The sequence below is a fragment of the Cetorhinus maximus genome, chromosome 7 (genome assembly GCF_964194155.1).
Source record: "Cetorhinus maximus chromosome 7, sCetMax3.hap1.1, whole genome shotgun sequence".
Taxonomy (NCBI): Eukaryota; Metazoa; Chordata; class Chondrichthyes; order Lamniformes; family Cetorhinidae; genus Cetorhinus; species Cetorhinus maximus.
This window is the reverse complement of record NC_135885.1, coordinates 143796657-143811321: the sequence shown is the minus strand read 5'-3', so window position 1 is coordinate 143811321 and position 14665 is coordinate 143796657. Positions and strand designations below refer to the sequence as shown.

The 14665-nt window shown below is 42.0% G+C and overlaps 1 protein-coding gene across 3 annotated transcripts in view; it reads right to left on the bottom strand.

Annotated features, from left to right (window-relative positions):
• Positions 1-14665, bottom strand: part of pcca (propionyl-CoA carboxylase subunit alpha) — a 343070-nt gene that overhangs the window by 143574 nt on the left and 184831 nt on the right. For all 3 annotated transcript variants that reach the window (XM_078546056.1, XM_078546057.1, XM_078546058.1), the window contains one exon: positions 11310-11415. In XM_078546056.1, coding sequence (XP_078402182.1) covers positions 11310-11415 — 106 coding nt within the window. The remainder of the gene's footprint in view (positions 1-11309; positions 11416-14665) is intronic.

Genomic DNA, 14665 nt, shown 5'->3' with positions numbered 1-14665 from the left:
AAAGGAAAGGGAGGCTGGGGGTGGTAGTTCACAAGGGCAGAGTGGTTAGGGGTGCATTCTTTAAGGAGGGGTGATGACCAAAGATTTGAAAGGGAATGGGGGGGCGGTACCTGAGGAGAGGGAACCATTAACAATATCAGTTAAAATGGAACCCAAGAAGGGAAGGGAAGTAAATGGTCAGAATAGGGGCCAGGGAGCAGGGGGTGAGTCTCATGGACAAGATGAGTTCGGAGGTGGGACAGACTCCAGAGAAAGATTCACATTCAGGGCTAGCTCAGTGAAGGACAACAGGGGAAGGGAGAGCAGTATAGGATATCAGGGGAAAATGGGGAAGGGGGGTTGGGATGCAGCAAAATCAGATGAATAAATGGTCTCGATTTTTGTGACTAAACAGTCCATGAACTCATATCTGCTGCTGGATGTGGTGGAGGAAGCTTGAGAGGGTGGCTTAGGAAGACAGTTTATGTGGTGAAGAGAAGCCGGGAATTACCTTTGCATTGCAGGATTATCCTAACTCGCACCAAGTCCCGCTCACTCAAAACCCCTGTGCCTGCTGACCTACATTGGCTTCTGGTCTGGTACCACCTTGAATTTAAAATTTCCATCCCTGTGTTCAAATTCCTCCGTGGCCTCACTCCCTCCCTATCTTTGTAACCTTCTCCAGCCTCACAATCCTCCAATTTTGGCCTCCTGCACATCCCCAATTTTGATCGTTCCACCATTGGCAGCCGTTGCCTTCAGTGCCAAGACTCTAAGCTCTGGATTTCCCTCCCTAAACTTTTCCACCTCTCTTTCCTCAATTAAGTTGCTCCTTAAAATCTACCCTCATTGACCAAGCCTTTTGGCACAATTCCTAACATTTCTCTGTATTGCCAATCTTCTTTATTTGATCACTCTCCTGTGAAGCACCTTCAGATGTTTTACCCATTAAAGGCACTGTAGATATTCAAATTGCTCTTGATACTGTTGTGAAGAGATGGCTGGGTAGGATGCATATTTTTGTTTTTGTCCTTGTATAATTATTTCCAACTTGAAATTAAATGGACAGAACTTTGCCAGTCTCTGGTTTTCTGGTTTCAGAAATGTTATCAATCTGTGATGTTTCTATGTAAATTTGACTCACTTGCCCTGTGGCACTGTGAAACTAAAAAATTTTTTAAACATTAAAACTGGTTTTGATTCTCATAACCACGTAAAGAAAATTATCTATTTAAATAAGCAAAGATCAGAGGTGGATGACACCCGTGTTGAACAGAAGAGGAGGCTTAAAGTTTCAACATAGTCTCAAGACGAAAACAGGCCCCTAAAGTTAGATCATAAAAGGTCACCCACAACACAAGAGAGATTAGGCAGTTTAGGAATTAAATGAAATGAGAAGCCTGACATGTCGCTAAACGCAGGAAATGAAGTCTTGATTACAGAGAGAAAACCCTGTTCTGTTGTTTCCCTGGTGACTGGCAATATAAAGTGATTATGGACTGAATGGCTGCATGATATGAAATTAAAATGTTTCATATCGAACAATCAAAAATGAATAGGAAAGGGTTAGAGGACATAAGGGAGAAATCAATTCGGCGATGCAAGTGGTGAATGGAAATAAAGTATGAATAGGCTTTGCCAGTGGGGTGCAACAGCTGCCAAATGTCCTAGAGTCCAAGAAAAATTACAATAATACTGATGCGGTGCGGAGGAGCTTTCAAAATCATTCCAGGGATCACAGGAAAAGTAATCTCAGGAAGATTCCAAATTATGATTCAGTTTGGCATTTATAACAGAACTAAGCACAGAATCATACAGCATAGGAGGCCATTCGGCCATCGTGCCTGTGCCAGCTCTTTGAATGAGCTATTCAATTACTCCTGCACCCCAAGTCCCTCTTGAAGCTCACTACTGAATCTGCTTTCACCACAGTTTCAGGCAGCGCATTCCAGATCACAACAACTCGTTGCATTAAAAAATTTCTCCACATAGCCTCTCTGGTTCTATTGCCATTACCTTAAATTAATGTCCTTTAGTTGCTGACCCTCCTGTTGGTGGAAACAGTTTCTCCTTATTTACTCAATCAAAACCCTTCATTAACTTTAAACACCTCTTTTTCATCTTCCTATGGTAAACAAGGATAGGAAGAAGACACAATGGGCTAAATGGCTTCGTTCTGTGCCATGAATTTTCCATGTTTGTAAGAACTACCTGAAGGGCACTAAGATTGAATTAAACCGTTTTTCACTCCTGGCTGGGCTGTTGGGAGGTCAGGAAGGAGCAGGGTTTGGGGTTTAGTAGGCTAGAGCTGGGAACCCTTGCAAATGGTTCCTGGTAGCAGTGGGTGGATTCTCAAAGAAGTTCGGGAGGAGACTGCAGAGGTACTAGTGTCCATACCTCAACATGCAACAGAAAAAGGAACAGCACCCCAGAGGACTGGGAAATAGCAATTGTAACTCTTCTCTTGCAAAAGGGAAATAGAGCTATCTCAGGGAACTGTAAAGTGGCTCGCTTGTCAGCAGTAGGTAAGATACTAGACTCTCTGCTAAACAATCATGTAACAAAACATCTGGAGACAGGGAAAAACAGAAAATGCTGGAAACATTCGGCAGGTCAGGCAGCATCTCTGGAGAGGGAAACAGAGTTAATGTTTCAGGTCAATAACTTTTTCTAGTTCTGATAAAAAGGTCAGAAATGTAACAGGCTTTAAGCAAGTACAGAGCAGGGGAAGCAGGGGAAGAACAAAAGAGAAGGTCTGTGACAAGGTAGAAGGCAAGAATGTAATATAGGGAGTTTCCTTTGCTGTTGCTTTTTGCTTCCCTAATTAGTTTTTTCCTTTGATTGCTTATATTACGCTTTGACAAATATTCTCATTTAAGGTTTGGTTATAAACTAAAGGAAACGAGTACAATGCAATGTTTGCTTTTGTTAGAAAATGTGTGCTGTGGAATTTCTAACAAAAAACTATAAATGCTGAGAAATCTGACATTGCTACGTCACATCCTGGGGAAGTTCAAAACTCTGATCTTATTCATAGGAATAAATCTCACCTCACCTCCATTATTTTAATTTTCAAACATATGTTCTAAAGGCATGTGCTGTTTCGACATTGTGACAGAGCAGCAACAACAGCAGGAACAACTTGGTGCCTTAAATGTGGTAATAGTGTACTCTCCACACTCTCAATACATTGAATCTCTGCACGATTCATTGACAAATGTGGAACTACATCTGAAAAAATCAAAAAGCTAAAAGCTAAAGGGCCGTGAAGGCTCGAAACGTTAACTGATTTCTTCTCCACCAATGCTGCCAGACCTGCTGAGTTTTTCCAGGTAATTCTGTTTTTGATCTGAAAAAATCACTTTGCTTGACACTATCATATTGCAGATGAATTTGAGATTTATTATCAAAGTGAAGCAGTATCTCAACACAGTCTAATAGGTATTATCTCAATGTAGCATTAAGTCATACGACAACAATAGCTTGCATTCAAATGGCACCTTTAACATATAAAAATGTCCCAAGGCACTTCACAGATACCTGATCAGACAAAATCAGACATCGAGCCACGTAAGGAGATACGAGGGCAAGTGACGAAAAGTTTGGCCAAACAGGTAAGCTTTATGGAGTGTCTTAAAGAAGGGGAAGAGCTGGAGAGGCGGAGTAAACAGAAAGTGTCTGTAAACACATAGAGGGTATAATCAACACTTTAAAGGAACATTCAGGCTTGAGAAAAGACTCCACAGAGTACACTTAAATTACATGATAAAGACAGAGTTCCAATCCAAACAATCATCATTTGAAATCCTCAATTAATAGAACATAAGGACCTAAGAAGCAAGAACAGTAGTTGGCCATTCGGGCCCTCGAGCCTGCTCCACCATTTGCTAAGATCATGACTGACCCTCAACCTCAACTCTACTTTGCTGCCTGAGCAGTAGAATTGCTGAGTGAATCACAGAGTGCTTCAGGTAGTTCTTAGAAACATGAAAAATTCATGCCACAGAAAGAAGACGTTTAGCCCATTGTGTCTTCTTCCTATCCGTGTTTACCATAGGAAGACAAAATAGAGGTGTTTAAAGTTAATGAAGTGTTTTGACTGAGTAAATAAGGAGAAACTGTTTCCACTGACAGGAGGGTCATTACTGGTATAACCGTCCGGGCCGAAAGATCCAGGATTGATGTTATCTCAGCGAGGAATCTACAATTGAATCTGCCCACTCAGTGGATGTAAAAGATCCCATGCAACTATTACACAGAAACTACACTGTACATCATTGGCTGTAAAGCACTTTGGGATGTCCTGAGGTCATGAAAGGCCCTGTAAAAATCCAAGTCTTCCTTTTTTTCATGACGATCAGAACTCAGCTATTCCTGCTGCTTTCATGCTGAATAGCCTCTCCTCCTGACGAAGGTCACAAGCCAGCTCCAAATGGTTCTCTTCTGCCTCTCACCTTAACCCTGCTCCTTCGGGACCCTTCCCTCTCTTCGCAGGCCCTCCCTCTCTTCACAGCCCCATTAGTATCTGATTCTACTCAAACTCTTCAAATTCCAAAACCCTTTCCCCTTCCAGTTTCACTGTCTCTTCAAAAGCCACCTCTCCTGCCTCCCAATCCCATATCCCTGATTTGGGTATGCTGCTCATTCCAAAGGTCAAGCTCACTCACAGTTTCTCTCCCACCCAGACAAACTAGTATTAGTTGGAGGCCGGGGTTAAGGATCTATTGCGGTAATAGGAACACCATGCCACAGACAAGCATCACAGACTGATCCCACCCACCCTATTGTTATCTTTCAGGTTTCAATGCCCTCACTACCTCCCGGCCTATGACCTGGCCCTAGTTATTAAGAAAGTTCTCAACAGGTTCTCCATTCTCACCGCCAGCTTCTAACCAACCAACTGCAGTAACCGCCTCGCATACAAAAGCAAAATGCTGCAGATGCTGGAAATCTGAAACAAAAACAGAAGATGCTGGAAATACTCAGCAAGTCAGGCAGCATCTGTGGAGAAAGAAACAGAGTTAATGACCTTTCAATAGAACTGGTAGAAGCTAGAGACATAACAGGTACAGAGGCAGGAAACGGGGAGGAAAGAACAAAAAGGGAAGTCTGTGACAGGCTAGAAGGCAGGAGAGGTTAAATAACAAAAGGAATGATGGTACAAGGCAAAAGAAGATGGTAATGAGACAAGTAAAGAAACAAATGATTGGCTTAGAGGGGGTGCAAATGGGGAAAGCAGAATCATTTCCAATAAATGCCATCCGGAAAAAAATGGGAGCAGAGGTTATGATTGGAAACTATTGAACTTAGTATGGAGTCCGGAAGACTGTAAAGTGCCTAATTGAGAGATATCTACCCATCTCCTTGTGTTTATTGTCATCTTGTTTTTATTTTAAAGAGAAGGAAAACATACAATTGGGTAAAGAAGTAAAGTATCATATGAGAAGCAGAGAGAGAAAGTGCGAGCCATAGAAGAAAAGGAGATGGAGGAAAAAAGCAACTTGCACAATGATGAAGGCAGAAAATGCTACAAAAATGCAAACAGCTAAAAACACCATACAAAGAGGGGCAGAGGGGAAGCAAAATAACAGGCAGACAGAGGGAATTAAAGTATCACACAAGCACAGCTACAGCAGGAAAGAGAATTTTCTATTTTCAGGAACTAATAAAAAATCAAGTTATAATTGCAAACACTGGCCTGAATTCTGCAGTCAGTGACGAAGCAATGCCGCTCACTGCTGACCTAGAAGACAACTACCTGCAAAGATCTAGCGATCTGTGGTGTAGATTTCCCCTTTCCTGAATCTGGCACATATCAAGCAGGGCATGCAACCAATCACATTGAAGTGTTATCACAGACTACAAACCAGGAAGTAAAATACCCTGATTACCCTTCACTTCCAATTCAAATTTTATAGGGAATGAAATAAATGATTGGGACATGCACATGGGACTAAGGCAGAAGCTGAAACATAAGAAACAAATTTCTTTTTAAAAAAAATTAAAAAGTGATATTTTTTCAAATCATAATGGAGAAATTTGACACTCCACAAATACGAAATTAATTTTCACAGCCAATGAGGCTATTCAGTAGTAATTATAAAGTTAGTATGCTGTTAAAAACCCAGTTATGTCTCATTCAATAAGGTGTAACTTGTTCAAGGGTCTTTACAGCAAGGCTAATGACATAAAAATGGCAATTTCTTAACAGTTCAGTGATTTCTATTTGATTGCAGTGAGAGACTTCAATAACACACCCCATGTTAGAACGTAAAATCACCAACAATAACCTTCTGGATTTCCGCATTTAGCTGCACATGTGTGAACCCAAAAGTTGATGCCAATTTCAGAAGAGTAATGATGACAAACCATAACCATTTCAACGTCATTACCACCACAAAATCTGGCCAAGTGCATACTGTTATGCTACCGAAATACTAGCATTACCTACATAATTCTTTTTCTCTTCAATATTTCTCCCTACCTCTCGTGAAGGTGGAAACTCGTGCTGGGGAATGGTTGAATGGGAATATGCAGAACTCAACTAACTCGCTCAAGTGACCAAAGCTTTATGTGCCAGCCAAGCGTGCAAAGAAATGCAAATTACGTGACAATGGCTCTGCCTCCATAAAATGAGGCATGCATTCAATCAAACCAATTCCTGTGCATAATGTAAGCAGTGATAATGCGAGTGGAAACTGGAAAAGGGTACAACCCACACAGAACCTAGAAAAATACACACTTCAGCCAAAACAAGTAATGCATAGGAAGTGCTGCAGGCAATTGGTTTTAAAAGGATAAACATGACATTAGTAGACCCATGAGATATTTCTAATATAGCCACACCTGGAGAGTTACTCTGCTTTCCCTTCGGAATTCACCAGCGCAAACAATACAGCAAACAAATCACCAGCCTTCCACCCATATGGTCAAGTTATTAAAAATGAATATTGATTGCATAAAGTCACAAACTCTCCAGGGTAATGTCAGTATATCAGAAATGTCTCATGGCAACCTCAATAAAATAATCAGGTTTCAAGAAAAGCAAGACTTTAAAAATGCATTGTGTGCTAATTCTGTATCTTGCAGCTATATGTAGACCAAGTTTGGCTTCTCTTGCCAAAGCTTCCGCCCTCCTGTGTGTAATACGGAATTACACACAAGTGGCCCATGTTCACTTGTGAGTCTTGAGTGATTGCCAGCAAATCATTCAACCACAGAGAGCACTGCACCAGAGAACAAACACATATGCACTTCCCTCAAACTCTGGTAGTCAACAATCATGCACAGAAACCCTGGTTAATTTTCTCCTTCCCAACCCAACAACAAATATTTGCATTAATATAACGCCTTTAACACAGTAAAAATGTCCCAAGGAACCTCACAGGTGGGTTATCTGGCAAAATTTATACCGAGCCAAATAAGGAGATATTAGGACAGGTGAGCAAATGCTTGGTCAAAAAGGAAGGTTTTAAGAAGCGTCTTAAAGGAGAGAGTGTTAGAAAGATGGAGAGGTTAGGAAGGGAATTCCAGAGTCCAGGGCCTCGGCAGATGGGTCCAGAACTGCCAATAGTGGTCGCAGTAAAAATTGGGAATGTGCAACAGGACAGAGTTGGAAAAGTACAGGGATCTCCAAGGCTCATAGGGTTGGAGGAAATTACAGAGATAGGGAGGGGCGAAGGCCACGGGATTTGAACACAAGGATGGGTTTTTTAAATATGAGGTGTTGATGGAGTGTGAGCCAATGTAGGTCAGCGAGCGAGGGGGGCGGGTGGGGGAGCGAAGGATGAGCGGGACTTGGTGCAAGTTAGAATATGGGTACTGAGACCAGCTGGATAGCCTATACAGTTGCCCTGCAGCGATCAACTAGCTCAGAGCAAGCCCAGGGGTCAAACCTGGGTCCTTTCTGGTTGACACATTTAAACGATTCACTGGACAAATTCACTGAACCATTGATGGTGCCCCATACACATAATTACAAAAGCAATATTCATTCGATAGTTGCTGCAGAATTCTGAATGATGCAACAAAGATTTTAAATGCTCTTGGCTTGACAGAAAATGGACCTCTAAGTGCTGTGCATGCTGTGGAACAGTTGCATATATAATATGTTATTCTAGTAACTGCAGCCTGGTAAATTTTATAATATTTTTCAATGTTGCGTACTAGCAGAGTTCTGTAACTTTCACTTCATTTCCTCTCTTCACGTCAGAATTATAGGGTTGTTTTTTCTCTTTCTGTTTAGCATTCTGCAAAGAGTGAAACCGTTTTCTATTCTTATGAATGCCATACTTTAAGATTGGGTTATAATAACATACAAGATTTCCACCCACCTCCCCCCCATTAAATTCAAGCCTTTCCTTTTTCTGAGGGAATTTCAATGTTTTTTGTGAAACAGGCCTTTGACAATGAAACTCACAGTCTGTGGTAGGATGAAAAATCAAACAAAGAAAAGTGGCTTTAAGTCTAACAATGAAGCAATTGTCAATCATCCAGAACCATTTCCTGAAGGAGACATATGTCTATTACTTCTGTGTTCTGGTCAAGAATTATTTACTGCTTTACGATTTCAATCTTATGAAATTTTTTGTGTTGCAAAAACTAGAAGATTTGTGGGTTGAATCCCACCTGGGATTTGAGTGTATACTAAAGACAGAGCACGCACCATTCTTCATGGAGCATGTTAAAGTGAGGGCTTTTCTTCCTGTCAGAGAGGATTGATAACAATCCCACACATTCTTGTACAGAGTGGAAAGTGACTCCGGCGTCACATCCAATGCTACCCTAAGAAAACGCTTCCCTAAAGCTTCACTTTCCATTAGTCAATTTCATTGTCTTGTCCTGATTAATGAAAATAAAAGCTTACCATAATTAATACCTAACCGCATTCATTTTCTTGCAGTTTTTGTTAAGTAATGCTGTTTCAGGAGTGTAACAGTATAACTTAATTATAAACCTGGAGAGTATAAACTACATTAATGTTTTTATAAATTTGTGATTTTTAAAATTTACATAAGAGAACAGAATTCAATTACACCTATACTAAAAATACTGGCATATATGAGAAACAATATATATATACGATACAGATATTTACTGCAGTCAAGGATTACAATGCTGTGTGACTTTAAAAAGTTTACTCAAAGTTTTGGCTACCACATGTTTAGGTCAATAGTTTACCAGCTGGAGGTCAGAAAATGATCATTATTGTTACAGCAATCGCCACCATACTTCAAAAAGAAAAATACTTATGTGTTGCACTCGATGTAAAGCTTCACACTAGCAATTCCAAGTTATCAGCGTACTCATGGCATGAGAGCTATGATACAACAAAGTCATGCCAATATTGGCGCTATATGGGCGATAGGGCTACAATATTATAAACCCAATTCCATGGCTTGTGGGATCATGCCTATAGACTCAAGCACTGATTTTTTTTTTCTTACTTTTCCCTAAAAAAGCTTCAACAATGCTGATATTAAAAGACATGCTGTGGATGCTGAAATTTTAACTTGTAGTTCCAGGATTATTTGTAAGCTTGTCACTTGTGGCAGAATCCAAAACTAGGGGCCATCAATATCAGGTTGCCACTAATAGGGTGGAATTAAATGGTAAGTTTGGAGACAGGGGGCATTTAATTAGGTGAGAGAGTGCCATGCGGCGGAGGGGGGAATCCTGCCATTTTCCCCCTCCACCCAATTGAGTCTATGCCGGGAAGGCTCGTGGACAGTCTTCCTGCCTCGGTGCCAATTAAGGCTCTTAAGTGGGGAATTACTGCCCACTTACGGGCTTCATCCTGCCGCTGCTGGTATTCAACCGGTTACAGGTGGGGGAATCACCAAGACGGAAGCCTAAAAAGCAAACCTGACATGGGCTCCTGGGGTGGGGCGGGGGGGGGTTTTGAGGCGGCTGGGGGCGTGCTTTGTTGAAAGGCATTGAGTGCCTGACCCAGACAGCCGGCATCACGGAAGGGGGGACCCATTGAAAGCCACCTCCCCTGCCCTTGCCTCTAATCCCTCTCCCCACCCTCTTCCACAACCGCCATCCATCCTTCACTCACCTTTGGCCAGGGGCCCTTGTGTTCCTTGGCCTCTGGTGAATGCCTAACCGGCAGCTGCCACCACTCCCGGAGGCGCTGACAGCAATGGCGAGCTGCTAGCCTCTGATTGGTTAGAAATTCTCAGCGGGCGGGATTTCTGCCCCCAGAGTCCTTAATCCCAGCTAAGGCCCAACACTTGCCACTTAAAGGGCCTGATGGGCACTTAATTCGGTGGCCTTGCCCAGCAGAGGCAACATAAAGCTCCCACTGGTTCTCCAGCCAACGGGCAAGATCACCATAACAAACATTAAATTCTGCCCATAAATTCAACTGGGAATTCAAGAGAAACTTTTTTGCCCAGAGAGTTGAAAGAATGTGGACCTCGCTACCACAGCGAGTGGCTGAGGCGAATAGTATAGATACAAATAAAGGGAAGCTGGATAAACACATGAGACGGAAAGGAAGAGAAGGATATGTTGTTGGGGTGAGGTTAAGAGGGTCAGGGTGAGGCCTGTGTGGAGTATAAACAGCAGCATGAACCAAATGGGCCGAATGGCCTGTTTCTGTGTTGTAAAATTCTGTGCAATCATGATTACAACCTGCTAACTAATATCTCAGCCATATAACCATTCCGCAGCATGCATTATACCCTTGAACCATATTTATTTTAAAGTCAGGAAATGTGACTTGACATATTGGGGAACTTTACAAACCAATCTTACATGCAACAATTCAAGGGTATATTGAATGTTACAACAACAGCTGTTCATCACTGCATTTATTCCACGTGAGTTAGTTATCATACACAGGCAGCAGACACTTGAATAAATTAGTTATTTATCATAAGTAAAACAGACCCAAAAATATTCAGCCATCAGTGCGATACTCCACTTAAAAGCAAGTGTGAACGGGATAATCTTCCCTCATAGAATCACTTCGAATTTTAAGCACAGAAACGTGCCATTCAATGAATCATGCCAGTACTTAACCTCAGCACTAGCCTCCTCTCACCATAATTCATCTCGCCCTATCACCATACCCTTCTATTCCTTTCTCCTTCACGTTTCAGGCACCAGAGTTAATAAATGAAAAATAGCTTAACTTTGGAGATTATTACAGTCCTGAAGGGATACATTATGCCCATTTGCTAAAATTATTATCCCTCCAATATGGAAGGAAGAATGGAATTTAATCTTTTCTCCATGGGAACTGCTCCTAAAATTCACTCTGGATGTTTGAATGCAGAATCATGTTCATAATGGACAGCCCGTGCACACCAAAGATTCCTCACCTTGTAGAATTTTCAAGAAATCTCTGAGCCTTCAACAGAGCAGCTACATAAATGGATCCAGCAGTGGCCAACAGTTCCTTGTGCTCAGAATCTGACAGCGTACGTCCTGTTGGGCAAGAGTTTTACATAAAATTACAAAAACGTGCAGCCAGAAACAGGCCATTCGATCCGACTGATGAATACCGGCATTCCACACTAGTCTCCTTCCACCCTGTCATCTAACCCTATTTGCATAAAGTTTCTCTCTCATGTCTTTATCTAGCCTCCCCTTAAATCCATCTATGCTATCTACCTCAACTACAGTCCTCCATTTGGTAGCAAGCTCCACGTTTTTTCTTTTAAAACTTCCTCCCATTTGTAATCTAACATCACAACACAACACGATAGAAAATAATTCATTATGGTGGGTAGTAATGGCTATGGTTTCGTTAAAATATGTAAATTAAGATAAAAATGCATCTCCATGGATCTTATGCAGGCTATCACATCAACAGAATGGTGCTGGACGCTGAAAGGTTTGTATATTTTTTATTCTTTCATGAGATTTCAGTCTCATTGGCAAGGCTAGTATTTGTGTCCCATCCCTAATTGTCTTTGAGTGCCATTTCAGAGGATGGATAAGTCAATCGCATTACATAGAAAATAGGAGTAGTAGGTCATTCTGCCCTTCGAGCCTGCTCTGCCATTCAATATGATCACGGCTGATCCTCTATCTCAATATCACACTCCCGTTCTCTCCCCATGCCCCTTGACACCTTTAGAGTACAGAAATCTATTTCCTTCTTAAATATATTCAATGACTTGGCCTCTATAGCTTTTGTGTCGTAGAGTCATAGAGGACTACAGCACAGAAAAAGACCCTTCGGCCCATCGAGTCTGCGCCGGTCAAACAAATACCTAACGATTCTAATCCCATTTTCCAGCACTAGGCCCATAGCCTTGTATGCCATGGCATCGCAAGTGCACATCCAAATACTTCTTAAATGTTATGAGGGTTTTTGCCTCTGCCACCCTTTCAGGCAGTGAGTTCCAGATTCCCACCATCCTCTGGGTGAAAAAATTCTTACTCACATCCCCTCCAAACCTCCTGCCCCTTACTTTAAATCTATGCCCCCTGGTTATTCAGCCCTCCAACAAGGGGAAAAGTTCCTTCCTGTCTACCCTATCTATGCCTCTCATAATTTTAAACACCTCAATCATGTCCCCCCTTAATCTCCTCTGCTCCAGGGAAAATAACCCCAGTCTATCCAATCTCTCCTCATAACTAAAACTCTCCAGCCCAGGCAACATCCTGGTAAATCTCCTCTGCACTCTATCTAGTGCAATCACATCCTTCCTATAATGCAGATTCCAGAACTGCACACAATACTCTAGCTGTGGCCTAACCAGTGTTTTATATCATTCCAGCATAACCTTCCTTCTCTTATATTCTATGCCTTGGCTAATAAAGGCAAGTATCCCATATGCCTTCTTTACCACCTTATCTACCTGTCCCGCTATCTTAAGGGACCAGTGGACATGCATACCGAGGTCCCTCTGGCTCTCGGTACTGTGGTAGAGAAGTCCACAGATTCACCACCCGAATGAAGAAGTTTCTCCTTGTCTCAGTCCTAACTAGCCTACTCCGTATCCTGAGGCTGTGACCCCTCGCTCTAAACCCTGCAGCCAGAGGAAACATCATCCCTGCATCCAGTCTGTCCAGCCCTGTCAGAATTTTAACATTTCGATGAGATCCCCTCTCATTCTTCTAAACTCCAGTGATTACAGGCCTAGTCGGCCCAATCTCTCCTCATACAACAATTCTGCCATCCCAGGAATCAGTCTGGTGAGCCTTCACTGCATGCCTCAATGGCAAGTATATCCTTTCTAAGGTAAGGAGACCAAAACTGCACACAATACACCAGGTGTGGTCTCACCAAGGCCCTGCACAGCTGCAGTAAGACATCCTTGCTCCTGTACTCAAGTCCTCTCGCAGTGAAGGTCAACATACCATTTGCCTTCCTAACTGCTTGCTGCACTTGCACCTGTGTGCTTGCTTTCAGTGATTGGCGGATCTGAAGTTACATATAAGCCAGACCAGGTAAAGGACGCCAGATTGGGTTTTTACAACAATTGATCACAGTTTCATGGTCACCATTAATGAGTCTAGCTTTATATTCCAGATTTATTTAATTTAAATTCCACCAGCTGCCGTGTGGACATTAGCCTGGGACTCTGGATTACTTGTCCAGTGGCGTTGCCGCCAAGCCATCAGCACACCCATTCCCTCAACTGTAGAAGATTAAGCGGTGATCTAATTGAGGTGTTTAAGATGATTATAGGCTTTGATAGGTTGAGGCAGAGAAACTATTTCCTCTGGTGATGAGTACAGAACAAGGGGCCATAACCTTAAAATTAGAGCTGGACCATTCGGGGTGATGTCAGGAAGTACTTCTTTGCATAAAGGCTAGTGGATGCCTGGAATCGCACTCTCCAAAATTGAAGATTTTAAAACTGTGACTGATAGATGTTTTGGACAAGGGTATTAAGGGTTACAGAACCAAGCTAGGTAAATGGGGTTAAGATACAAAATCAACTATGCACTAATTAAGTAGTGGAACAGGATTGAGGGGCTGAATGGCCTCCCATTTTTTCCCTCTTCCTACAACTATTGGCAAAAAAAAATTGCATAACTCACAAAATAATATTGAGAGCATTCAAGGAGTTATAAAACACCATTTCATCAAACTGCATTGAGGTGCTCTTTTTAAGCTTTCTGGTGTTAAGATATATGGCTTTGAATTAATTCCCAGTTGCTTCCCCAACAAGCAAGGCAAAGGTGGGACAAGAAGAAGAAATGTAGAGAGCTGCGGCATTTTGTTTGAAGAACTATGCAGAATACAGGTGACATTTACTGATTCAACTGAAACTTCAAAATAACTCTTACTTATAAGGTAATCAAACCTGACAAAAAATTGGAAATCTTGATACTGAATGACTGACAGTGAGTACACAGCTGCAGGAAATGAGTTCCATTGTGTCCATCATTTTCAATATTAGCAACAACAGTGAAGGCACCATGAAACAAGTAGATACCATGTGAGTGGAGCTCCTAGCCTCCAACATAAATTTAACATGTCAACAAGAGTTTCCGAATGCTGTCAGGAAAACACTGATCAAGTCCATTGGTTGCTTTGTGTCTCCAATTAAACGTAGCCACTTGCCAATTTCTAAATATTTAAGTGACTTGCAGATGGCTTGATAAATAGTTGGGGCAGACTAGTTACACATAGAATTACCAGCATAGAAACAAGCCATTTGGCCCAACTGGTCCACACCATTCCACATGAGCCTCCTCCCACCCTTCTTTTCTATCG